The 26,503-nt window shown below is 44.8% G+C and overlaps 1 protein-coding gene across 1 annotated transcript; it reads left to right on the forward strand.

The window, feature by feature from the left end:
• Positions 1-26,073, forward strand: LOC125438096 (cytochrome P450 2J2-like). Its single transcript, XM_048506276.1, has 9 exons — positions 1-171; positions 6,351-6,516; positions 9,165-9,314; positions 15,720-15,880; positions 16,352-16,537; positions 18,382-18,523; positions 21,429-21,616; positions 24,506-24,647; positions 25,623-26,073. Exons 1-9 carry the CDS (start codon positions 1-3, stop codon positions 25,799-25,801), a joined length of 1,485 nt encoding a protein of 494 aa, XP_048362233.1. The 3' UTR covers positions 25,802-26,073.
• The last annotated feature ends 430 nt before the right edge of the window (positions 26,074-26,503 follow it).

Genomic DNA, 26,503 nt, shown 5'->3' on the forward strand with positions numbered 1-26,503 from the left:
ATGCTGCCTCTGTTTCCAGCCCTCCTGGGTCTCCTTGCTGTTTTCTTAGCCTGGAAATTCCTGAAGGTCCAAGTGGCCCGAAGCAAACTGCCTACAGGACCTGCCCCGCTGCCTCTCATTGGCAACCTGGGGTTGCTTCGCTTTAAGCTCCACCATCAAACTTTGCTGAAGGTACCATGAGAATGCGGCTGCCATTGGTTTCTTCTGGGAGCAGGGGTGTTGGGGGGTCTACTGGGTGGAGACAGGGGCATCTTGATGGAAAACCATCAAAGGCAGCACTGATAACCCCTCCCCCCTCCCCCACCTGCAGCCAGGTGGATTTCGGACACGCATCCGGCAGTTTAAAGCTGGACGGGGTTCTTGGCAGGAAGGGGACTGGCGGCAAGCCTTTCAGTTGGCTTCAGGAGCACCAGTGGTGGGATCCAAAAATTTTAGTAACAGGTTCCCATGGTGGTGGGATTCAAACAGTGGTGTAGCGCCAATGGGGCTGGGCGGGGCACGACCAGGGCGTGGTCGGGCATTCCGGGGGCGGGGCATTAATAATTTCTCTGTTACTGTAAAAAACTCTTACTGTAAAAAAAAGTTCCTAATTTCCAGCTGGTATCTTTCTGTCCATAATTTAAACTCATTATAGCAAGTCCTATCGTCTACTGCCAACAGAAACAACGACTTCTCCTCTAATTGACTGTCAAATACTTAATACTTTCAAATACTTAATTTTGTTTCTAGAAATCAAAAGAAGGATACTTTCCTTAAACAAGGAACTTTACCATATTACTAAAACATGTTTTTAAAACAGCCCAACAGGGAGAATTATCTCCCATTTTCTACCTTCGCTAACCAGCCACATAGGAAACAACAGGACTTTATGATTTTTGGACCTAATGGGATTTCTAACGGAAAAGCAGACCCATTAAGTAACCCCCTCTCGGCACACACAAATAATTAGTAACCCACTCTCGGGAACTGGTGAGAACCTGCTGGATCCCACCTCTGGAAAGCCCCCACGCCCCTGCTGGCTTCCTGCCTTCATATCTAACTCTGTTTAGATATTCAAATATTAAACTTTTAAAGATTGCCTCCGCCTTGAGCTTTCGGTATCTTCCGCTTTCCCTCAAGATATATCCATATTCAGTAAGACACCTGCATGCACTGTTAGCCGCACGCTGCTGCTTCAAGAGAGAGAGCAACAGAGTTGATAGAAAGCCACGCCTCTCAGCAGCCTCCACCTCTCTTCTTATCTCTTCTTATTTCTTATCTCTTCTACTAAATGCCAACTTCCTTCCCACAGGTCTGCACCCTTTGGTCAGATAATTGACTTGGGAAGACCTTGGTGAGAGAGACAGGAGGATCAAATGTGAACGAAGAAAGGGGCATACTTTGGGGGAATCCAATAAGCAATGTAATAGGCTACACCTTGAGATGGTAGAGATCTGATAGTAGAAAGGGGTCCCCGAAGTGCTAACCTTTCTTGGTGCCTGCCAAGAGTTTTCAGAAAGTGGACAGGTCACAGTGGGGCTTTTGCCCAGCAAGGCTTCTGATTGGTTGTGTGGATTTTTTAAAACTGTTGCTTGGGCAACAGCTGCGACCACAGCGCAAGATGCTTCACTGTGTGGCTGAAGTCAGCTCTGGCAGCCATTTTGTGTTGGCCCAACCAGTGGTGGGATCCAAAAATTTTAGTAACAGGTTCCCATGGTGGTGGGATTCAAACAGTGGCATAGCACCAATGGGGCTGGGCGGGGTGCGGCGTGGGCGTGGCCGGGCATTCCAGGGGCGAGGCATTAATAATTTCTCTGTTACTGTAAAAAAAAGTTCCTAATTTCCAGCTGGTATCTTTCTGTCCATAATTTAAACTCATTATAGCAAGTCCTATCGTCTACTGCCAACAGAAACAACTACTTCTCCTCTAATTGACTGCCTGTCAAATACTTAATACGTTCAAATACTTCATTTTGTTTCTAGAAATCAAAAGAAGGAGACTTTCCTTAAACAAGGAACTTTACCATATTTCTAAAGCATGTTTTGAAAACAGCCCAACAGGGAGAATGATCCCGTTTACTACCTTCGCTAACCAGCCACATAGGAAACGACAGGACTTTATGATTTTTTGACCTAATGGAATTTCTAACGGAAAAGCGGACCCAATTATTAACCCCCTCTCGGCACACACAAATAATTAGTAACCCACTCTCGGGAACTGGTGAGAACCTGCTGGATCCCCACCCTTCTTGACCTTCCAACTCCCCAAGTAAAACAAGACTAGGAGGAGTGTGTTTGCCTTTGTGCAGGAGAGAATAGGAGTATTTCCTAATTCCTCTTTGGTTCCTGCTTCTGTGCTTGGCTGGGCTCTGGGTGGAGGTCTACCATACCATTGTTTATTTGGTTGCCTGAAATGTGTTCACAATGAACAAATTGTCTAAACTGAGTTGGTCTCCGATTTCATTTCATGCTCCTAAACCTAGACCAAATCTTCCAACAGTATTTAATTCTGCTTTGTTTCCTACTTTTGCATTCCAGTTACCTGTAATTATCTGCATGTCTCGATTAGGTGTGTGATCAGTTTCACACTTGTGATAGAGGAGTCAGAAATGAATTATCCAATTTCTGATCTTGTTGTTAATAAAGAAGAAGGAGGAGGAGGAGGAGGAGGAGTTTGGATTTATATCCCCCCTTTCTCTCCTGCAGGAGACTCAAAGGGGCTGACAATCTCCTTGCCCTTCCCCCCTCACAACAAACACCCTGTGAGGTAGGTGGGACTAAGAGATCCGAGAAGCTGTGACTAGCCCAAGGTCACCCAGCTGGCATGTGTGGGAGTGTACAGGCTAATCTGAATTCCCCAGATCAGCTCCACAGCTCAGGCGGCAGAGCTGGGAATCAAACCCAGTTCCTCCCAGGATTAGGATTACACCTTAGCTCTTAAACTCCTACGCCAATGCAGCTTGATGGGCTTTTATTCTTTATAAGCCAGGATACAGGGAACCAAAGCTTGCACAGGTAATTTGCAGGAATTCCCCACTGCTTCTGTAGGGCTCCTTTGGTGGATTTCTCGGTGTCTGGTGGCATGGAACCCTCCTTAGCTCTAAGGTGGAGGGAATTCAAATTCCCTGCTGCCTACCTGGGTATGTCCCTTTCATTTGCTAAAATCCATGAACGGACGTTGGACAAAAAAAAAAAGAGACCTCTCGAAGAAAGCCCCCATCTGCCCAATCCAACTAGCAGGGTGTGCTAAAGGTGCCAAGGAAAGCGCATAGGGTTTCGCTTTCCCTGAATTCCCAAGCACCCCAAAGGGACTTTTGTGTTTTTTTCCCGCCTTTGTGCCTTTAATGTGCTTACTCTCATTTCTAGTTGCCTTTAAATTCAAGAAGGGACTGCCCTCTGGATTCTAATTGGTCCCATAGATTTGTAGAGGTATGATTGGTTCCCCTGCATTTGTGAATGAATGATTGTAGGTTGTCCTGTACTCCGCCGGACTCCCGGGCGGGAGAAAAGTGTATTTAAGTTGTTGTAAAGCTGCTAGGCAGTGCAGTTGCCGTGGTGTGGAGGTGCTGACACGTAGGTCAGCATCTCAATAAAGTCATTTTTATTTCTAAATATTCTCGCTGTGTTGGGTCCTGTTTCTGTTCCTCTGCGCTGCTGAGAGCTGGCAGTTCTGGGGAAATAAAGTTACCCAGGCAGCACGGTAACACTTGCATAAAAGCTTTCAGGTTTTTCCTCATCAGCATCTGTAGTTGAGACATAAACTGCAATGATGTTTATGTTGACAAGCTTTTGATAAAGTCTGATTGATATCATGTTATCAAACTTGGCAGTATAGAACCACGAATTCTTGTGCTACTTCTCGCCTCGCTATTACAGCAACCCTGTTTCTTCTGTGCTTGTCACATCCCAAGTAAAACCCTTTGCACTTTTCTGACTGAAAATACTCTAATTCACTCCACTTTAGGACAGCGGCGTTTCCATGTTCCATTTCTTGTTCTCTGATTTCAAGCTTATTTGGATTCGTGCTTCTCATACTCCACATTCATTTATATGTGTTGAATAGCTTTGAATTTTCCTTTTGCATCCATTCAAGCCAGCAACTGAACTGAGAGCAGTGTGGCGTAATTTATTTTTATCTATCTATCTATCTATCTATCTATCTATCTATCTATCTATCTATCTATCTATCTATCTATCTATCTATCTATCTATCTATCTATCTATCTATCTATCTATCTATCTATCTATCTACCTACCTACCTACCTACCTACCTACCTACCTACCTACCTACCTACCTACCTACCTACCTACCTACCTACCTACCTACCTACCTACCTACCTACCTACCTATCTATTTATTGTTGAGTTTTTTATACCGCCCTACTCCCGAAGGGCTCTGGGTGGTGAACAACAAATTAAACAACATACAATTAAAATCCATTTAAAATAAAATAAACGCAGCGGTCAGCATATAAAAACAGCATCAGCAACGAAATTCTTATTAAAAAACCTTCCCAAAAGGGGGGGGGAGGGGTCCCATAGGTGGTAAAGGGACCCCAGCACAGGAAACTAGAGTAGAGGGGGGGGGAGGGGGCACATCAGCGGCCGGACACTCCAAAAGCCAAAAGTAATGGTCAAGATCAGGTAGACTCCAGCCTGGAGAACCAAGTTTGGTTCCCCACTCCTCCATATGAGCAGCGGACTCTTGTCTGGTGACCTGGATTTATTTCCCCGTTCCTCCACATGAATCCTGGGAGTCCACTGCCTTCTCCTGTGCACGATTAGCTGGCATGGTGCTGCTGTTGTCTAGAAAAGATCCTCTCCATCAGTATCATCTTCCACTGCTTGCTGCTGCCCAGTAGCTAGCCGTTAAGGATCCCTCTGTTCCCCTCACCTTTGGAACAGTCCGTTGTCTTCTGCTGATTTGGCCACTGATCCTTGAAGGGGGTGGATGCATCATTAGTCTGGTGTCTCAGATGTGACCATTCCACCTTGAGTGACTCTTCTAGGGGTATAGTCTCTGGGCCCCTTATGGTATTGCTCCCAGCTTCACTGACACTGGCCAATTACTCCTGGTACAGAGATGCGCAAATGGACCCAGCAACCTTGCTTGTCTGTAAGGTTCTACTGGACTCAAACATAGCTGCCAATCTGGAAGGCCTAACATAAGAACATAAGAACAAGTGTAACCCCCATGCTCAGAATGGGTTGGCCCAGAAAGGGGGGGAGACTCAAAGCAGCAGAAGGCTGAAGAGCTCATGTAGTTTGGAGGAGACAAGGCTACCAGACTCGGACCTTGGGTTTTTGTGTTTGTAATGGGTGAGAGTTCTCCTGGAAACCTTCATCCTGCTGAATCCTGTCCATCAAGCCCTTGGAGTCTTCAGGAGCCAACCCACTTGCAAAGAAGAATTGGACTTGGCAATATCAGTAGACTGTAAATATAAGGACTTGAAAATGCAACCTGAACAGGACCTTGAAGTGTGATGTTAAATGTTGATGTTATATGTTAAGAAAGTAAACCATTTTGTTTTTTAAATTTTGTTGTTGCAAACGCATTCCAAGTTCTGCCCCACAGAACCCACAGATAGAGGTTACACAAGCCAGCTGGATCAGACCAGAGTCCATCTAGTCCAGCACTCTGCTACTCGCAGTGGCCCACCAGGTGCCTTTGGGAGCTCACCTGCAGGATGTGAAAGTAATGGCCTGCTGCTGCTGCTGCTCCCGAACACCTGGTCTGCTAAGGCATTTGCAATTTGCCTCTTTCTCTTCTTCTGTTCTAGTTTCCAACCGATGGGGGGGGGGGGGAAATGTTTAAGGGAATAAATTACAGAAAATCAACTGTACTGATTCCATCATTGTTACGTACCACCAACCACAAGGCAATATTGCCACCTGCAGGCAAACATCTGCTGGTGCCCAAAAATATGCCTATACTCCCGTTCTGGAGCTGCTCACCCTCAAAAGAACATAAGAACATTTGGGGCTGTCAGCAATTTTGAAATCTGGAGAAAAGGTAGAGTGTGGCAACTTGACCGGGGAGACCCAGGCTAGCTCAGCTGGAAGCTAAGCAGGGTCATCCCTGATTAGTGCCTGGGTGGGGAACAACCAAGAAGGTTCAGGGTAGCGAAGAAGAAGAAGAAGAAGAAGAAGAAGAAGAAGAAGAAGAAGAAGAAGAAGAAGAAGAAGAAGAAGAAGAAGAAGAAGAAGAAGAAGAAGAAGAAGAAGAAGAAGAAGAAGAGGAAGAAGAAGAAGAGGAAGAAGAGGAGGAGGAGGAGGAGGAGTTTGGATTTATATCCCCCTTTACAATATTTCAGCTCTCTGTCTTCTTGCCCATTCTCTTCTTGATGGCGCGTGTGTTCTTCCTTTCTAGATGAGTTCAACATATGGAAACGTCTACACGCTCTGGTTGGGGTCCACCCCCATGGTTGTGGTGAATGGATACCAAGCCGTGAAAGAAGTTCTGGTCACTCGTTCGGAGGATTTTGCGGAACGGCCTGTTCCCATTTTTCTCCAAGACCTAATACATGATGCACAAGGTATGTGTCAGTCTGGACAATAAATCCATTTTTAAAATAATAAATGAACAAGATAGTTCTAAGGTGGCATTTGAGCCTTAGCACTATCTACAGTACTAGAACCAGGGGGCATCCATTGAAAAGGCTGGAGGAGAAGAATTAGGACTAATAAGAGGAAACATTTCTTCACGCAACGTGTGATTGGTGTTTGGAATATGCTTCCACAGGAGATGGTGATGGCCGCTAACCTGGATAGCTTTAAAGGGGCTTGATCCTCCTTGATCTGAGATTGCAAATATCTTAGCAGACCAGGTGCTCGGGAGCAGCAGCAGCAGAAGGCCTTTGCTTTCACATAGGGCATGTGAGCTCCCAAAGGTGGGCCACTGCGAGCAGCAGAGTACCGGACTAAATGGACTCTGGTCTGATCCAGGCAGCTCTTTCTTATGTTTTCATGTTTTTACAGCAGGCAATCAAGGCGGTAGCTGTTCAAATTAATTACAGTTACAATTAATTACAAGGTAAAGTGTATGAATTCCAGCGCTGCTATACATGTTTTTGGACAAAATTCCTCTGGCTGATGAATGAATTTTGATGGGCTCTGATAGGTAGGTAGGTGTTTCAAGAAGAAGAGTTTAGATTGAAACCCCACCTTTCTCCCCTGTAGGGAGTCTCCAGGTTGCTTACAAACCTCTTTCCCCTTCCTCTTCCCACAACAGATACCTGGTGAGGTAGGTGGGGCTAAGAGAGTTCTGAGAGAACTGTGACTGGCCCAAGGTCACCCAACAGGCTTTATGTGAAGGAGCAGGGAAACAAACCCTGTTCACCAGATAAGAGTCTGCTGCTCGTGTGGAGAAGTGGAGAATCAACCCCAGTTCTCTAGATCGTGTGGGATCTGCCTATTTGGGATCTAGTGAAACAATAGTGTTTCTCTCTCTACATATAATAGTACCCAGACAGTTTTAGGCAGGTAGCCATGTTGGCCTGCAATCCAAGAGCAAGATTCAAGTCCAGTAGCACCTTAAAACCCAACAAGATCCCCAGAGTATGAGTTTGCGAGAACTAAAGCTCCTATAGTTGCATCAGCACAAATGCAAGTAAACCCAGCCTTAGTGTAACTCAGTGGTTCTCAACCTTCCTAATGCTGCGACCCTTTAATACAGTTCCTCATGTTGTGGTGACCCCCAACCCTAACATTTATCCATTTTACAGATGGAGAACACTGATGCAGAGAGTCTTAGGCGACCCTTGTGAAAGGGTTGTTCGACCCCCAAAGGGGTCCCGACCCCCAGGTTGAGAACCACTGGTGTAAGTGGAAATTCTGAGCTGGAAAGCTTTGATCAAGAAACCAATTACAGGCTCATAAAAACCCCGAATCCTCTATTGCCTGAGGCCCTTTCCACACAGCAAATGTATAACAGGTTGCAGTCAGGATAGAGGAACCTGTTTTCCTGTTTTCACATTCACATTTCACTGGCATCCGTGCAGGCAGCAACTGGAGCCCACAGAAACAATCCGTGTTGCTGTTCACACCTTCTCATGGAGATGCATCTCTTTATTTACTTCCCACCGATGCACAGCTACAGGCATGCACAAACGAACCCCCACAGCCATGCTGATGTCTCACGATACCACCATCTGCACCTGTGTAGCTACGCAGATGCAAGTAGCAAAATTAAAAAAGGAAAACAGAGGCAAATAAAGTGCCTCCTGCCCGACCGTTTGCTTGTGAGCAGCTGCAACCCGGGATCTGCGAACAGCACGATTGTTTTAAAAAAAACGGTTTTGGGGAAATAACATGGGGCAGACTAGTTTTAGGGGCTGGATCTGTGGAAGGTTCCCGCCCCCAAATGGGTTTTTTACCGTCCTACACTCATGTTTATTGGCCCGTGCAGAGGGGGGCTGAGTGTGTAAACTATCCTATGTGAACAGTTGTTTGCAAACTGTTAAGAACATAAGAACAAGCCAGCTGGATCAGACCAGAGTCCATCTAGTCCAGCTCTCTGCTACTCGCAGCGGCCCACCAGGTGCCTTTGGGAGCTCACGTGCAGGAGGTGAAAGCAATGGCCTTCTGCGGCTGCTGCTCCTGAGCACCTGGTCTGTTAAAGCATTTGCAATCTCAGATCAAGGAGGATCAAGATTGGGAGCCATAGATCGACTTCTCCTCCAGAAATCTGTCCAAACCCCTTTTAAAGCTATCCAGGTTAGTGGCCATCACCACCTCCTGTGGCAGCATGTTCCAAACACCAATCACACGTTGTGTGAAAAAGTGTTTCCTTTTATTAGTCCTAATTCTTCACCCCAGCATTTTCAATGGATGCCCCCTGGTTCTAGTATTGTGAGAAAGAGAGAAAAATTTCTCTGTCAACATTTTCTACCCCATGCATAATTTTATAGACGTCAATCATATCCCCCCCTCAGACGTCTCCTCTCCAAACTAAAGAGTCCCAAACGCTGCAGCCTCTCCTCATAGGGAAGGTGCTCCAGTCCCTCAGTCATCCTCGTTGTCCTTCTCTGCACTTTTTCTATCTCTTCAATATCCTTTTTGAGATGTGGCGACCAGAACTGAACACAGGACTCCAAGTGCGGTTTACACCCTCTTCTCTCAGCAGGTCTTGCTTTTCTCTTCTAAACTGTTACCCCCCCCCCCCCCAATCTCTTTGTGATGCCAGGTGTCCTATTTTCCAACGGCCATCATTGGAAGCAGCAGAGGAGGTTCAGCCTCATGACGCTACGGAACCTGGGCCTGGGGAAGCCGGTCTTGGAGGACAGTATTCAGCAAGAAGCTGGCGTCCTGATTGAAACCTTTGCCCGACAGAATGGTAAAAATCCCTTTCTGTAGAATTTAAAATCTATTCAAACAGATTGGGGGCGCTGTGTGGTTTCCGGGCTGTGTGGCCGTGTTCTAGCAGCATTCTCTCCTGACGTTTCGCCTGCATCTGCGGCTGGCATCTTCAGAGGATCTCATGGTAGGAAAGGAGGGGGGGAAAAGCTGCTCCCCACAGGCCTTGGGAATTGTCCGATCAGATTACTGTGCCAACTATCTGTACATTCTGTGCAATCCCAAACAACGCAGAGTGTACACTTTGGCTCATTTTAATGCTCTACCTAACGCTATGACTCTTGGCAGGTATAAAAACACTCCATATGAGAACAGGTTATGTCAATGTAACATGGCCGTTGTTGAGACGGTTCAACATGTACTATTGGAGTGTCCAATATACGAGTCTATACGCTCCATGTACATCTGTCCATTGGTAGAGAGCTCAAACGCTGTCAGGTTACCATCTGTGATGAACTTTCTACTCAATGGGTCCTGTGATCTTGTATGTGAGAATGTTGCAAGTTTTTTGAGGCACTATTTGGTCAGGCGCAATCATTGTCTACATAGTAGTAATGGTTAACTAATTTATATGTGCGGTTTACAAGGCGTGGTTGTGAATGTTTAACATTGTTTTAATGTATTTAATGTATTTAATGTTTTAATGCATTTTAATGTTTTAATGTCTCAGTTAGTAGATAAATGCCTCTTTTCTACTTTTCTACTAACTCTGTAGTTTATAATGCCAATAAAGGCTTTGGAATTGGAATTGGTAGGAAAGCAAGTGTTTTCGTTGAACAAATACCATGTTAATATTGATAGGCACAGGGGCAAAAGCCCTGTCCACAGAGCAAAAGCTCTGACCGGTTACAAAAATAACCATCCAAAAGCTTCTTCAGTGTTCAGAGATTTGTTGTTTTCATTCAATTCTGCACAGAAGAGGGAACTCTCCTCTGTTAGCAACAGGGAGGAGGTTCAAAGGGGCTGTTGCTTGCGTAACTTAATTTATACCCTCTTACAAACATCCCTCCTTGTCTTCTGACCATTGGTTTGAGTCAAGAAGACGTACAGACCTGGTCATCTCATCCCACCTTTTACCACACCTTGCCCATTCCCATATTTGGGAAAACTTAAGTCAAAAACACCTTGCGTAAAAGGTTTCTATAACAACTACTGGTTTCTATACCAACTAAGATTTTACTTCATCTTTATCTGTATTTGTGAGCTTCTGCTAACTTCTTATCTAAGAACATAAGAACATAAGAAATAGCCTGCTGGATCAGACCGGAGTCCATCTAGTCCAGCATTCTGCTACTCGCAGTGACCCACCAGGTGCCTTTGGGAGCTCACATGCAGGATGTGAAAGCAATGGCCTTCTGCTGCTGCTGCTCCTGAGCACCTGGTCTGCTAAGGCATTTGCAATCTGAGATCAAGGAGGATAAAGATTGGTAGCCATAGATTGACTTCTCCTCCATAAATCTGTCCAAGCCCTTTTTAAAGCTATCCAGGTTAGTGGCCATCACCACCTCCTGTGGCAGCATATTCCAAACACCAATCACAAGTTGCGTGAAGAAGTGTTTCCTTTTATTAGTCCTAATTCTCCCCCCCCAGCATTTTCAATGAATGCCCCCTGGTTCTAGTATTGTGAGAAAGAGAGAAAAATTTCTCTCTGTCAACATTTTCTACCCCATGCATAATTTTATAGACTTCAATCATATCCCCCCTCAGACGTCTCCTCTCCAAACTAAAGAGTCCCAACTGAGGGGCCCTGTTTTCCCAAATCAAAGCTCAGTGTCAGGCTGCTCTATGAGTTTCGTTTCTTCCAACGAAAGTTAGTTTTTGAAGTGCTTGGTGCCCAGTGAATTACTCTCATATAACTTGTATGAATAAATACAATGGCTTAAAACATCATAAACTATATGTCCATATCAACACTCATCTTTAAAGTTCTGAAATAGAAATTCTTTAATGTTAATTAGAAGTTTTTGTGGTTCCTATGTTGTTGTTTTGGAACTCCAGGTATGGCTGGAGTCACCTAACTGGCAAGTCCTATCACCCATCATGAGGCCCCCATATCCCCACCCACAGTCCTCTCTCTGGTTGCCATGGCATTGCCTGGCAGCTCTTCTGCCACCAGGAACATCACCGTATCACTACACAGTAAAACTCAGATATGACAGAAAGGGTAGCTCTGGGAATCGCTGGAAACTCTATGGTTTTTACCATAGCATTTCTGCCAATTCCTGGAGCTATCTTTTGCCACTTCCACATTTTATACAAAAAAAAAATGCAAAAACTCCCATGTGTAAAGGCCAATCAGCTGGCGTATATCTGCATGGTAATCGTTAACAATAAATTCCTCCAGTTAGTGGAACTTGTAAAATGGTCTCTTGGTTCTTTATTCTGTTTTTCCACGCAATCAACCAAAGTGATTTACAAGCAGTTGAATCCCCATCAGGATAATTTACAAGCAGTTGAATGTTCTGCAATGATTCCCAAGGCCGAGCAAAAGCATGCCGGCTGCCAGTTCAATCCTGTTTCGAAAGCTTCATTGATGTATGCAATTTTCTACAAAGCAATTCATATTATAACAACTAGTATGTACTAAATTAAACATGTGCCAAGGCGACATAAATTGCTGGACACGCAGATATAGTAAAACGAGGGCGCAAACCAGGGTATATAAAAGTAAACAATGCAAACAAGGCTACAAAATGTAAGTCAAAGTATTGCCAGGAAATCAATGCGTCAAAAGTGCACAATTAGGAATAACCCAAAAGTCCAAAAATGTGACGAGCTCCCGTATTGCCCGTTTCATGGTTAGCTTTTCCCACTTCATCGGCAGTTTAGTTGGTCTTGCCCACAAATCAATATCTTATCATCTGTCCAAAAATGCAATTATATCATATATTCTACATTATATAATATATAATATTCAGACAGTAGGATGTGACATATTCTGCTGGGCTAAATCATTCTGTGCTCTGACGCTAAAGTCAATTTATGTAGCCGTGGTACAGTACTGTTTCTATGTTTTTTGAAACCATCTATGCTAACATCATGCTGTTACAGCTGGGAACGACACAGATTAGTTAGCCTTTGGAGGTAATATTGTAGTTGGGAGCAAGTAGTCCTATTTCCATCCAAGGGAGAATAAGTCGGAGGTCGGGTGAATCAGCTTCTCTTGACCCAAACCTCTGTTGGGATTTTGCAAGTGTCTGTCACAACTCAGTTACAAAAGGGCTAACTGTTCGTATGTAAAGAAGTTGCTGAAGTCACTGTTTATGACCTGATCTATTAATTAGCTATTGGTCAGATAGCCATTGTTTCATGTTAGTGAGCACATACATCTGAAATTATAAAGTTAACTCTGTATCTATCTATCTATCTATCTATCTATCTATCTATCTATCTATCTATCTATCTATCTATCTATCTATCTATCTATCTATCTATCTATCCATCTATCCATCTATCCATCCATCCATCCATCCATCCATCCATCCATCCATCCATCCATCCATCCATCCATCCATCCATCCATCCATCCATCCATCCATCCATCCATCCATCCATCCATCCATCCATCCATCCATCCATCCATCCATCCATCCATCTATCTATAGATATAGATATAGATATAGAGATATAGATATAGATATAGACAGACAGACAGACAGACAGACAGGCAGACAGAGATATTTAGATATGGATATATAGATATAGATAGATATAGATAGATAGATAGATATATACACACACATATATACACACACACACATATCAATATACACACACACACACTGCTTTTATGTGTGTGTGTGTGTGTGTGTGTATGGGTGTGTATATATATGTATATGTGTGTTTATATATATATAAACACACATATACATATATATACACACCCATACACACACACACACCCAACAACCCCAAAGCCAATAGTCCAGCACTGCTCCCAATTTACAGCCAGAGCTCTCGATGAGCTGTCCCCCCAATACTGAGTTGCCATCTTCCAGGTTGAGTCTGGAGATCTCTCAGATTGAGACGCGCACTCCGGATACATAGATCAATTAACCTGGAGAAAATGGCTGTTTTGGAGGGTCGGCGCTCTGGTATTATGCCCTGCTGAGGTCCCTCCCCTCCCCAAACCACCCCCCCCCCCCCGCCCCGCTCCACTCCTAAATCTGCAGGAGTTTCCCAGCACAGAGTGGCAATCCGATCCCAATAGCCCCTGAGGTCACTATAACAGATCCCCCCTTCTTTGCCAGAGCTGCTAGGAGCTGGAAGAATACAGCAGGCCCACAAATCTCCATACAGGAACAATGGCCTGTTAATAATCAACTGGTTCCAATTACACCAACCTTGCTTGTTGTCCCAATCATCCCACCCTTGCTGGTGGCGCAGGGGCAGGTCTTAATGGGGCAACCTATCAAATTGTGCCCCCCTCAAACATCTGACACCCATTTTTTAGATAACTGTACCATAATATCAGCTCAAAAATAGAAGGGACACAGGGTAGCATGCCCAGTTCTCCCGGCCCCATTTTTACCCTCCTTCAATCTTTCGTGGCAGAGCGGGGATTTGAAACTGGGTCTCCGAGGCCCCTTCTGCACATGCAGAACAATGCATATTCAATCCACTTTCACAACTGCTTGCAAGTGGATTTTGCTGTTCCGCACAGTAAAATCCAGCTGCAAAGTGCATTGAAAGTGGATTGAAAGTGTTACCGCGCTGCCTGGTAGCTTTTAGTATCTCCAGACCAACCAGCTCTCGGCAGCGCAGGTGAACAGAAACGGGACCCAACACAGTGAGTATAGTAAATAATAAAAAGGTTTTATTGAGATGCTGACCTACGTGTCAGCACCTCCGCCCACGGCAACTGCGCTGCCTAGCAGCTTTACAACACTTTAAATACACTTTCTCCCACCGGGTGTCCGGGAGAATACAGGACAGCCTACAACCATTAATTCACAAAATACATGATAACCAATCATACATCTACAATACATGGGAACCAATCAGAGTGCGGTGGGCAGCCCCTTCTTGAATTTCGCGGCCGAAGCAGGGCGAGGCGATGACGTAGGTACAGGCGGGAAAAACACAAAGAGTCCTTCGTGTGCTTGGGCCAGGAAACGAAACCTAACGACGACGGCACCCTTATCTACCTGCTGGTGGGATTAAGGCAGATGGAGGCGCTTCTTCCCGGGTCCCTTTTGTCAGACGTCCATTCATGGTTTTAGCAAATGAAAGGGACATGCCCAGGTATTGTCCATATTTTTTTGTCTTTCCACCCCAATGCTATTACTGCATGGGCCGCTCTGATCATGAATTTGAGAAGCTTTCTCTTTCTTTGTTCTATTATTGTGTAATCCGATATACCCATAAATAGTAAATCTATATTTATTATTTTTACCTTCACATATTTTTCTATATATTTTATCACATTTTCCCACATATTGTTTACTTCTATACATTCTAACCACATATGGGTATATATTGCATTTTTATCCCCACAATGCCAACATTTCGGACTGAGTCCACTTATCATATATGCCAACTGTTTCGGTGTTCTATACCATTTTAATATTAATTTCTTCTCCAATTCTGCATATTTATCTATTTTTATCTTATTTATATTGTCTATAGTCCGTTTAATAAGATCTGTGTCTTTCACTCCATCTTGTTGCCATTTTTCCTTTATAGCTCTTTCCATAAATTCTTGATCCTCTATCATGTATTTGTATGAAAAACCCTAACATTTGTCCTTTTCTTTCCTCATATATTTTTATACAATTTTTCATTATACACTCTTCCTCCATCCTGGAGGCTTTTATCTTTTCCCAAATTCCTCTTAATAATAACCAGTTTTCTTTACCTCCTTTCTCTATAAGATTTGGAAACGGTATTAATTCTCCTCTTTCATTATACAGTTGTGCTACCTTATGTATTCCTTGTCTATGTAGAGATCTTATTGCTTGTGCTCCTTCCTGTCCAACCATGCTCGCAAGTGGTGTCGCATCCAGTAACCCTGGCATCCATTTCCCCTTCCATTTCTCCCAAATTTCCATTAACACTTTTCGAGGGCCTTTTAATTTTTGTCTTTCTATTTTTGAACAACTTGAATATATTCCAAAGCTACCAATATTCAGATTTATTTCGTTTTCAAACTTCATCCATCTGTCTCTTTTGTCTACCTGAATTCCCATCAAACTTTTTATTTGAAATGCCTCGTAGTAGTCCTGTAGTTTTGGGAGGGGACATGCCCAGGTAGAGCAGAAACCCCCCAATCTCAAAACAAGACCAGAAGTGGAATAAAATCACTTCTGGCTCCGCTATCAAAAGTGCATTATGCTGCATGCGCGGAAGGGGCCATAGACATCTTCCACCTTTTCTCGATCCACAGGAAAGCCAATAGATCCCTCCGGTCCCTTCCTCGCTGCCATTAACAATGTGATTGCCACCATGCTTTTCGGGCACTCCTTTTCATCTGAGCAGGACACTTTCCAGCACTTGATTGACGGCTCAAAGGCCATGCAGCAATTCAGTGGGAAGATGTGGCCAAGAGTGAGTATTATCGGGATGGAGAAGAAAAGTTTGGATTTATGCTCTGCTTTTCTCAGCTGTAAGGAGACTCAAGGTGGCTTCTACCTCTCCTTCATTCACAACCTCCCTGTGTCAGTGCCTAGATGTCTTGCTGTGTAAGAATTGCAAATGTTTTCCTGTAAATGCTTTCCTGTTTCCCCCTTCCCTTCCTGGCAACCTCCTGGCGCCAACGCTTGCAAGAAGGTGCGAACGGTTCCCAGATCCTTTGAAGCTCTGTGGTGCAAATGTTGTGGAAACTGCGAGGGACATTTGGTGTGGGGCGAAACGGGGGGGGGGGTGTTTGAAGGATATAATCTCTGGATCTAAACTGGGGAGCTTAGATTCAGCTTTAGATTGTTACCCTGCGCGTTGCTAGAAATAAACTGCTTTAGGATTTTCCTATGGTCTCTGTTATTTCCACGTTCGAGGGTCTGACGCCTTTCTTCCACGCAGCTCTACGAAGCCTTTCCGATGGTCATGAAGCCCTTGCAACCTATCCTTCAGAGAACGCTGTTAGCGCTGAGTCACTGGAAGCAACTGGAAAGGCTCGTACAGAATGAAATCCGAGAACATCAGAAGGGCGGGGTGCCCGAAGAGCCGCGGGATTTCATCGACTCATACCTTGCTCAAGTGGAAAAAGTAAGCGCACGCAGGCACACACGCACAAAAGTGGTTTTCCTCCCCAGCAAACAGACCACAGTTAATTGGGACCCACAACAAATCAGGAGATGTATGTCGCTTGCACAGAGGTGGAGCAACTGTTTAAATTGGTAGGAAAACTTCCTGTAACACTCTGGCCCTTCCGCACAAATTTCCTAAAAAGTTCAGTTCCCTCCCTTTTGTTTGCACTCACCCTCTTGAGACAATTCTTGGCCATTTTGTGATTTTTTTTTACCCAGTTGGGGGATTTTTCCCTGGTTGTGGGCTTGGAAATATTAGTGAAATGCCATTAAGAGGGTGCATGGAGTTTAGTCCAACTCAACACACATTATCTAGGTTTTTGAAGGATCCTCAGAGCATGTGCAGAGTTTCTTGCTGCAACAAGATATTGGAGGATTCCTTATCCCCACGCCTGGTCTCCAGTGTAAACCACAAGGGGATCCAAGATCCAAGACACTATGGGTGACATACTTGCCTGCCCTAGTTAAACTTTAGGGCTTCTGTCACAGCTACTCCTTTGTAGGGGCCAGGGAGAACTTTAGAACAGACGTGTACATTTCTCCATTGACATATATGCTCGGTCCACAAGGAGGTTGGGTGTCATATGTGAGTGACACGTGGGTGGTGGGAAGTAATGTCAAGCCACAGGGCAACCCTGGAGGGCCAGAGATGAACAGGGGTGGTTTGCTGTTGCTTGCCTATGGGTAGCAACCCTGGAATTCCTTGATGGTCTCCCATCCACGAATTAACCAGCTTCCAAGACAGGATGAGATCCAGCCTGGACCATCCACGTCAGGCTGTGAAGAAAGTGTATTTTTCCTTAAGTTTACTTAGAAACAATTCACCCAGCTTGGCAAGCATTTGGTCCTTTCTTGACATAACATGGCTAGGTCCCAAACAAGTGGGCCTCCTGCCCCTCATTAAGGCTGTAAAACTGTGGCTGTGTTTTAAGAACATAAGAAAGAGGCTGCTGGATCAGACCAGAGTCCATCTAGTCCAGCCCTCTGCTACTTGCAGTGGCCCACCAGATGCTTTTGGGAGCTCACAGGCAGGAGGTGAAAGCAATGGCCTTCTGCTGCTTCTGCTGCTGCTCCCAAGCACCTGGTCTGCTCACGCATTTGCAATCTCAGATCAAGGAGGACCAAGATTGGTGCATAACAGTGCCTTGCTAAACAAAGTCACTCCCTTCTAAGCCCTCTGGCTTCAATGAAATTAGAGGAAATTAGACTTTCCAAGGCAACATTTTGAGAACTGACAGATCACTCAGTATGATATAGTGGGGACAGTGGCGTATGACCCAGGTGACAGCGGGGGGCAACTTGCACCTGGTGCATGCTGGTGCAGGGGTGTTCCGGGGTGTTGCAGGGGTGCAGTGTACACACATACCCCGAGCATGGTTCCCCCTTGCTACGGCTCTGGTGGGGGTCATATGCCTCTTCCTGGATAAAGGGGAAAAGGTCATGCAAACCCTGACATAAAGCTAGGGACAATTCAGATACAGACATTCAGATACACATTCTGATTCAGACTTGGAGAGACTTGCTCAATTCACGCCTACTACAATATTGCTTTTATATGTTTGGAACTGTTTTATTGCTGAGGGAAACCTGTTCGCATTCTGTTGTTTTCTATTTTCCTTTTTAAAAAATAAAATCTTGAAAACTCAGCTGTTTTGACAGTATCTGGACTAAAAGAAACTCGCTTTTCATGGGTAATGCTACAGGAAAAAGTGGGTATCCCGCTTTTCCCTTCACATTAGGTAATTTATTACATACCTGAGGAAACAAAGTACCAAAGCCTGTCTCTTTCTTTCTTGCCTCCAGTGTAAAGGTGACCCAGCCTCTACATTTACAGGAAAAAACATGGTGCAGGTGATCCTGGAACTATTCATTGCTGGCTCAGACACGTCCACGGTCGCCTTACGCTGGGCGCTTCTCTGCATGGTGGAACATCCAGAGATACAAGGTCAGAAAGGATGCTTCTCAAAGGACTTCGTTGCCCCCTTTTTGATATGCTAAAGTATCCATTGGCTTCTTCCTGGTTGGTTCTCCTGGGAAGAAGGAGTAAAGGCATTCATTCAGCAGTGGAGACTTCTTATGAGAGCCAGTGTGGTGTAGAGGTTAAGAGAACTGATCTGGAGAACCGGGTTTGGTTCCCCGCTCCACGTGAGCAGCGGACTCTTATCTAGTGAACCAGATGTGTTTCCCCACTCCTACATTCCTGCTGCATGACCTTAGACCAATCACGGTTCTCTCAGCCCCACCTACCTCACAAGGTGTCTGTTATGGGAAGAGGAAGGGAAAGGAGCTTGTAAACAGCTTTGGAGACTCTTTAGAGCAGTGATGGCGAACCTTTTTGAGACCGAGTGCCCAAATTGCAACCCAAAACCCACTTATTTATTGCAAAGTGCCAACACGGCAATTTAACCTGAATACTGAGGTTTTAGTTTAGAAAAAACGGTTGGCTCCAAGGCACGTGTTACTCGGGAGTAAGCTTAGTGAAGCAACTGTGCAACGCTTCAAAGGGGTGAGTCACGATCCTAGGAGGGTTTACTCAGAAGCAAGCCCCATTGCCAGCAACCGAGCTTACTCCCAGGTAAAGGATCATGCCCAGGCCAGCCTAGATGTGTGTGTGTGGGGGGTGATTTTCCACCCCCTCCCACACGATGAACTCTGTGCGCGAGTGCCCACAGAGAGGGCTCTGAGTGCCACCTCTGGCACCTGTGCCATAGGTTCGCCACCACTTCTTTAGAGGAGAGAAAGGTGGAGTAGAAATCCAAACTCTTCTTTGGTTTATAGGGAAATGAACACACAAAGCTGCCTCGTGCAGAATCAGACCGTTGGTCCATCAAGGTCAGTATTGCCTACTCTGACAGGCAGCCGCTGTCTCCAGGATCTCAGGGTGGGGTCTTTCACATCGTCTACTGCCCGGTCCTTTCAGCTGGAGATGCCCAGGATTGAACCTGGGACCTCCTGCATGCCAAACAGAAGCACTACCTCTGAGCCACAGCCCATCCCCCTTGCCTTACACTGAATCAGTCCATCAAGGTTGGCATTGTCTGCACAGACTGGCAGCCGCTCTCCAGGGTCTCAGGTGGAGGTCTTTGACCTCACCTATTGCCTGATCCTTTTAATAGGGATTGAACCTGGGACATTCTGTAAGCCAAGTAGATGCTGTACCTCTGAGGCACGGCCTCTCCTGCGGAAGGTCCCAAGTTACACCTCTGGCATCTCCAGTTGAAAGGATCAGGTAGTTGGTGATGTGAAAAACCTCAGCCAGAGATACTAAAAAACTGTTGCCAGTTACAGAAGGCAAGTTGGATAGACTGATTTGGGTAAACCAAGGGTCTGATTATTATTATTATTATTATTATTATTATTATTATTATTATTATTATTGTTGTTGTTGTTGTTGTTGTTGTTGTTGTTGTTGTTGTTGTTGTTGTTGTTGTTGTTGTTGTTGTAGATCTTACCAGCCGTTTGATTCTGCCAGTCGTTACCTCTGCCTCATCTGGTTCAGTGTTGGAATGTATCGGCGTAGTATTCGTGCCGATCCCAGCAGGGCTGCCTTCTGAATTTGACAGATGTTAATTTTGTCAATTCGAAGATGTTTCAAGTGCTGCCCTAGTGTTTTCGGGATGGCGCCCAGGGTGCCGATTACCACTGGGACAACCTCAGTTGGTTTGTGCCATAGACGCTGAAGCTCGATTTTCAAATCGCGGTATCTAGTGACCTTCTTGTGTTCTTTTTCAATGACCCTGCTGTCACCGGGGACTGCTATGTCGATGATGGTCACTTTCTTGTCCTCGATCACGGTGATGTCTGGTTATTGTGTTTCAACACTTTGTTCATTTGGATTCGAAAGTCCCACAGGATCTTGACCTTCTCATTTTCCATTACTTTCTCTGGACAATGTTCCCACCAGTTCTTAGCTGTTCTTATGTTGTAGTTCTTGCATAAATCATTTGCAGCAGCTGAGGACATGATCTACAGTTTCATCAGCTTCTTTGCACAATATTATTATTTTCATTATTAAATTAATAATTAAATTTAATAGACCGCCCTACCCCTGAAGTACTCAGGGCGGTGTACAATAAAACCCAACAACAAACAAAATATACATAATGTAACAGTATAAATCAGAAGGTATGTTAAAATCCATTAAAATCAGTAGCATTATCATAACTCACATAAGCCCATTGGTACAGAGGTGGCGTCCAAACCCCAACTCTCTGCTCCATACCCCCCCCACCCCGGGAGAGGATCGACAAATTGCCATGGATGATATGCCCAGATGGTACATAGGGCATCAGATGGTACATAGGGCATTAGTACAACCTGAGGTAAGGGCTGTCTGACAGTGGAATACACTGTTTTGGAGAGTGGTTTTGGAGGTTTTTAAACAGAGGCTGGATGGCCAACTGTCAGGATAGCTTTGACTGTGTCCCTGCATGGCATGAAGATTCCCAGCCTGCCGTTTACAACCTTATTTTTGAGGCCTCAAGAAATGCTACTTCACATAGTCAAAATGTAAACTGGATAGTAGAGAAATACGATTTTATGAAACCCAACCCCAGCTGCTAAACCTGTATTTATGAACTGGTACCTGGGATTTGTCAACCACTAGGCTTTCAGCAGTTGTGGGATTCAAATAATTTAACAACTGGTTGTTTACAAGCACCATTTTAACAACCGGTTCTGCCGAAGTGGTACGAACCTGCTGAATCCCACCACTGGGCTTTCAGTGATCAGAGAGATGAGGAGGAAAATGTATTTTTGACTCGGACGGTAAGGAAACAGCACAAGGAAAGCTCACCTTGCATTTTTAAAAATCCCTTGAACGTTCAAGAGCCATCTCTCTTGGTTGGCAGAACAAGTCCAAGAGGAGCTGGACACCGTCTTGGACCCGTCCCACGTTATCCGCTACGAGGATCGGAAAATCTTGCCCTTTACCAACGCAGTGCTCCACGAAACTCAAAGGTTTAGCAGTCTGTCTGCCGTGGGGGTCTTCCACAAGAGTTCCAAGAACACAAGCATCAAAGGAATGCCTCTTAGCAAGGTGAGGATTTGAATTTTTTAATTGGTAGTCATGCAATTAATCAGTAAAGCAAGATTATGGCTTTTTCTGCACAAACCACCTGAAATGTTTGTAAAAGGTATTCAGGGGCTTTCCGCACTACAGAAGGGAGCTAAGGTTGACTCGGTTCCCTTCAGTGGGGGGAGATTCCAGGCTTTCCGCACAGCAACTTACTTGGCCCCCTGGAACCAAGCTAAGTGGGCGGGTTCATCTTGGTGCCTGTTCCACTCCTCGATCGTGATTGGAGCTTGTGTTACCATGGGAAACGGGAGCGTTCTTTTTTACAGTGTTTACAGTTACATGCCTGCCACGACTCTCCCGTTCTGCGCATGCCACAAAAGCGGCTCCTGATTGGTTGAACGGATGAGGTGTCGTTTCGATGCGTCCGCACTTCGAAGCTTCAAAGCAGTGTCGACCTTGTTCCAGCAGAAAGGTGCAGTTCATAACTGCGACAGGGATTTCGCAGTTCTGAGGGAGGGGGGAACTGAGACAAAACAACGTTGAGCTCAGTTGCAGTGCGGATACACTGAGGTGAACCTAGATAGAAACCAGTACAACTCTGTCAGTGCGGAAAGCCTCTCAGTCTCCTCCCCCTTGACCATGATGCATGTCCGTACTAACCCCCTCGAAACAATTCTTGGCTGCTATTACATGATTTCCCCCTCTCTTGTTTTGAGCAAGATGTAGAATTGATGCTTCACGTGATACAATTCTCTGCACAGTATTCTGAAAGCTTCAAAGATTAATGCCCCCCCCCCCCGATTTAAAAAAACAAGCAGACACGGTGCAAATAAACAGGCAAAGGGGAATGGAGTGAGCTCAGAAATTGGTGCCAAAGAGGAAGTCCGGAGACAACGCAGAGGTGTGGAAAACGTCTTAAAGAAATTGCACAGGCAACTGAAGTCATTTTTTCAAAACGTTTCAACCAAAGAATCATTTTAAAAGGACATTCATTTAAAACATTTTGAGGCTGCAAATAAAACATTTTTGGGGTAAAAACAATGCAGAACTCCATGGAGGAAACCTTTTATTTCCTGCCTCCAAACATTTTAAAAGATTTGTGTGGAAAGGGCCAGGATCCATGCATCTATTTCTGATCAGATTGTATCTTATCATCCTGGGCCTCAGTCAGCAACTAGTTTTACTGTAAAGTCACATTGGCTCATTCCGCACATGCAGAATAATGCATTTTCAAACTGCTTTCAGTGCTCTTTGAAGCTGTGCGGAATAGCAAAATCCACTTGCAAACAGTTGTGAAAGTGGTTTGAAAATGCATTATTTTGCGTGTGCGGAAGGGGCCATTGAGAGCTTGCAGCCGGTTTCACCCCACCTTATCCTCCACTCAATCTTGCTTGCCTTTGAAAGGGGCATGTGAAGGCCAAACAGTGAGGACAAGGTTTGGTGCCCTCCATTTTCCAGTCCCTGTCCGATGCTGTTTGCACAAGGGCACTGTCAGATCTTAATCTGGATGCTGGATCAGAAGTCTGTATTGATAACAGCTAGTACCCGGCTTTCAGAAAGCCAGTTCTTGTGAACTATGGAAATATCCCCTTTATCCCCTCAGAGTTCCCGCCATAAATCCCCCCTCCCTAGTTCCCATGGAATGCGAGAATAATACAGCGGAAAGAGAGTTGTTTGGGAATTGAGCATCTCAAGGCCAGCACAGTGATAGTTCTCAGCCACCTGCCACCCCTTCCTGCTGGGAAGGGGCCACGGTTGCTTCTAGTTATCTACAGTTGCAAGCATCAAAGGAAAAGGAAAGGAAAGGAGAAAGGTTCATTAACTTTTCTTTATCTTTATTAACCTTTAATAGGCATAAAGGTTCATTAACATAAGGGGGGGACTACTGCTTCCCCACAGCCAGGTGTGAAGCCTCACACCCCAACCCTGCTCTTTGAGGGCAGGCGAGAGAACGCTCTGACAGTCATCTGTGAGCAAGATGTGAGCCTAACGTGCCATGACCCACGCTCTCTTGCTAAGAAGAGAAGAAGTAAACAGCAAATCCACATCCAAAACCTTTATTAGGCATAAAACCGGAGTGTGTCATGAGTTCCAAATACAATAAAAAGATCATTATTGCACAACTTGCAGTACACAGAGTAAAAATGTAGCAACAGCTTCAGAGATTTCAGCATTAGAGTTATTTAGAAGCTTAGCCATTTTTATCTTATCAGAAAGGAGCATAAATCCTGTTGGTCATACAGTTCCCAAATCAGTTCTAATGTTGCTGTATTTTGAACAGTGAAGCAGAATATGAGAAAGTGAATCAGTTGTATTAGGACAGAAACGACAGCAACGCTCATTTTGTGGGATATTAGAGAAGCGACCTTGAATATGTACTGACGGAAAAGAGTTACGCCTTGCTCTAGTCATGACCCATCTGCAATTGTAATTAACAAGATGTTCCAGGTATATAGCAGTGCTAGATTTCTGAGGGATAATCCCAAAGAATATTGGAGAGCAAGAGCTTTGTGCTTTGCTCAGGAGAAATTGATATTCTTGATCGAATAATCTAGACTTTAAGCGATGGTAAATCTTCAGAGCAGTGAGCATTTGTAGGGCCTCCCAAGAGAAGCCCAAGGAAAAGATCTTTTTTACAATATGTAGCCACCATTTCGAAAGCTGAAGCGCTCTCATTTCTAACTGGGACAAAATGTTAGGGTCAGTGCAGAAACAAAGACGCAGCCAAAACTTAAAAGTAACAACCCATGCCCTTGTTTCTAATAAATGTTGCCCTGATTCCAAACAAAGAACACCATAGGGGACACAATACGGGGAAGTAAACACACTTTATTGCTGAGGTGCCCATCTGTTGTGCCTAAACATTCAGGCTGGGGGGCCTCAGACTCACACAGAATCATTTCCCTGCAGGGTGTCATGATTCTCCCCAACCTTTACTCCGTCCATTACGACCCTGAGCAATGGGAGACGCCGTACAAATTCAACCCAGGTCACTTCTTGGACAAGGATGGGAATTTCGTCAAGAAAGACGCGTTCTTGCTCTTCTCAGCAGGTAACACAACGCCTAATATTTCACGTGTATTTAAACGAACAGCTTCCTACTAACCCTCCTAAACTCACCAGCCGTCATCATGTCACGTATTCCAGGAGGAGAGGTAACTTTAAGCCTGCCTTATAAATCCTGGGTTCTTTTCCTTTCAGATACTCAAAAACCACTGAGTTGTCAAAGGTTTTGTTTTAAGAAAACCAGAAAATAAGAAAATGTTTCAAAAGCATTGTTTTCTCAGCTAACAGCATTGTCCCAGGCAGGTTTTTGCTTCAGACATAAGAACATAAGAACATAAGAACAAGCCAGCTGGATCAGACCAGAGTCCATCTAGTCCAGCTCTCTGCTACTCGCAGTGGCCCACCAGGTGCCTTTGGGAGCTCACATGCAGGATGTGAAAGCAATGGCCTTCTGCGGCTGTTGCTCCCGAGCACCTGGTCTGTTAAGGTATTTGCAATCTCAGATCAAAGACCTGGGCTCAGGAGCTGCTTTCCCCTGCCCAGCCTGGATTAGACTCTCTTTGTTCCTTCCCTAGGTTTTCAGGTAAACTCCATTTTCTGGCCCTGTTGTAAATCAACCTCTTTGACGTACCACCGCTTGACCTCCTAGCTTCCTTGGTGCAATTTATTCAAGGCCTTTTGGTCTCCTATCCGGAGATCAAAGGTTCTTGTCAGGCTAGTGTGAATCAGCCTGATACTGCAACCAGAACAACATATTCACAACCCCAAATGCTACAGGGTTCTAGAAAAGCATAAAATGTGGGACGGTTCTTGAGACCATTGCTTCCAAAAAGCAAGGTTCTAGTCCCTATGGCTGAGCAGATGTGAGGTGCCTCAGAATTCCATTTTTTGGTTTCATAACGCCCCACTGTATCTTTTAGATCAGGTTAGACATCTGCTCTCCTAGGTTTTGTATGTGCTGTACCCTTTAAGGTTGGCCTTGCTAGACTGCTGTGGCATTATACAACTCTTCCTCTTTCAGGAATTCGCGTGTGTTTGGGAGAGAAGATGGCAAGGACCATGCTCTTCATCCTCTTCACCAGCCTGATGAGGGCCTTCCGGTTCCAGCTGCCAGAAGGGGTGAAGAAAATAAACAGAGAAGCCATCCTGGGGATAGCTCTAACCCCGCACCCGTACAAACTATGTGCCATTCCTCGCTAGACTGTATAGCATCCAGCTTTTTATTTTAAAAAGTCTTTTATTCTGTAAATCACAATGTGGTTTTTAGCACTACAGAAATTATAGTCTGAGAGCACAGATATACTACAAACTTAAACTCATTGTACATCGTTGTGACTGTCATGCATATGGACTGATAGTTTTTAGCCTGAGGGTAGCTTTGCAATTCTGACACAGGATAAGGAAGCCAATCACAAAATGGCTGCCACGTGACATGGATCCAACCACAAAATGTCAAGCAGCGAGGTTATAAACGACGCCCAAATTGTAGACTCCTGGCGTAGACATATGCACCATGTTTTGAAGAGGGCTAGGGTGGGGGATGGGGAGGGTTTTTAAGGTAGCTTTATGATGCTTTTATAATGTTTTATTGTTGCACCTCACCCAGGGACTTTGATGATGGGTGGGAAAGAAGCACAAAGACAGATAAATCAATCAATCAATTTCTCAAACAGAACTGTTAACAACTAGATTTTTTATTCCTAATTTTTACCAGCAGATTGTCTGAGGTCACTTGGGAGACACGAGGGGAGCTTCTACAGAACCTTTTTCTGCAACATACCCTGTTTCCCCGAATATAAGACATCCCCTGAGAATGAGACGTGGTAGAGGTTTTGCTGAAGTGCTAAATATTAAAACATCCCCCGAAAGTAAGACATAGCCAAGTTTTTGTTTGGAAGCACG

This window comes from Sphaerodactylus townsendi, linkage group LG08 (genome assembly GCF_021028975.2).
Source record: "Sphaerodactylus townsendi isolate TG3544 linkage group LG08, MPM_Stown_v2.3, whole genome shotgun sequence".
Lineage (NCBI taxonomy): Eukaryota > Metazoa > Chordata > Lepidosauria > Squamata > Sphaerodactylidae > Sphaerodactylus > Sphaerodactylus townsendi.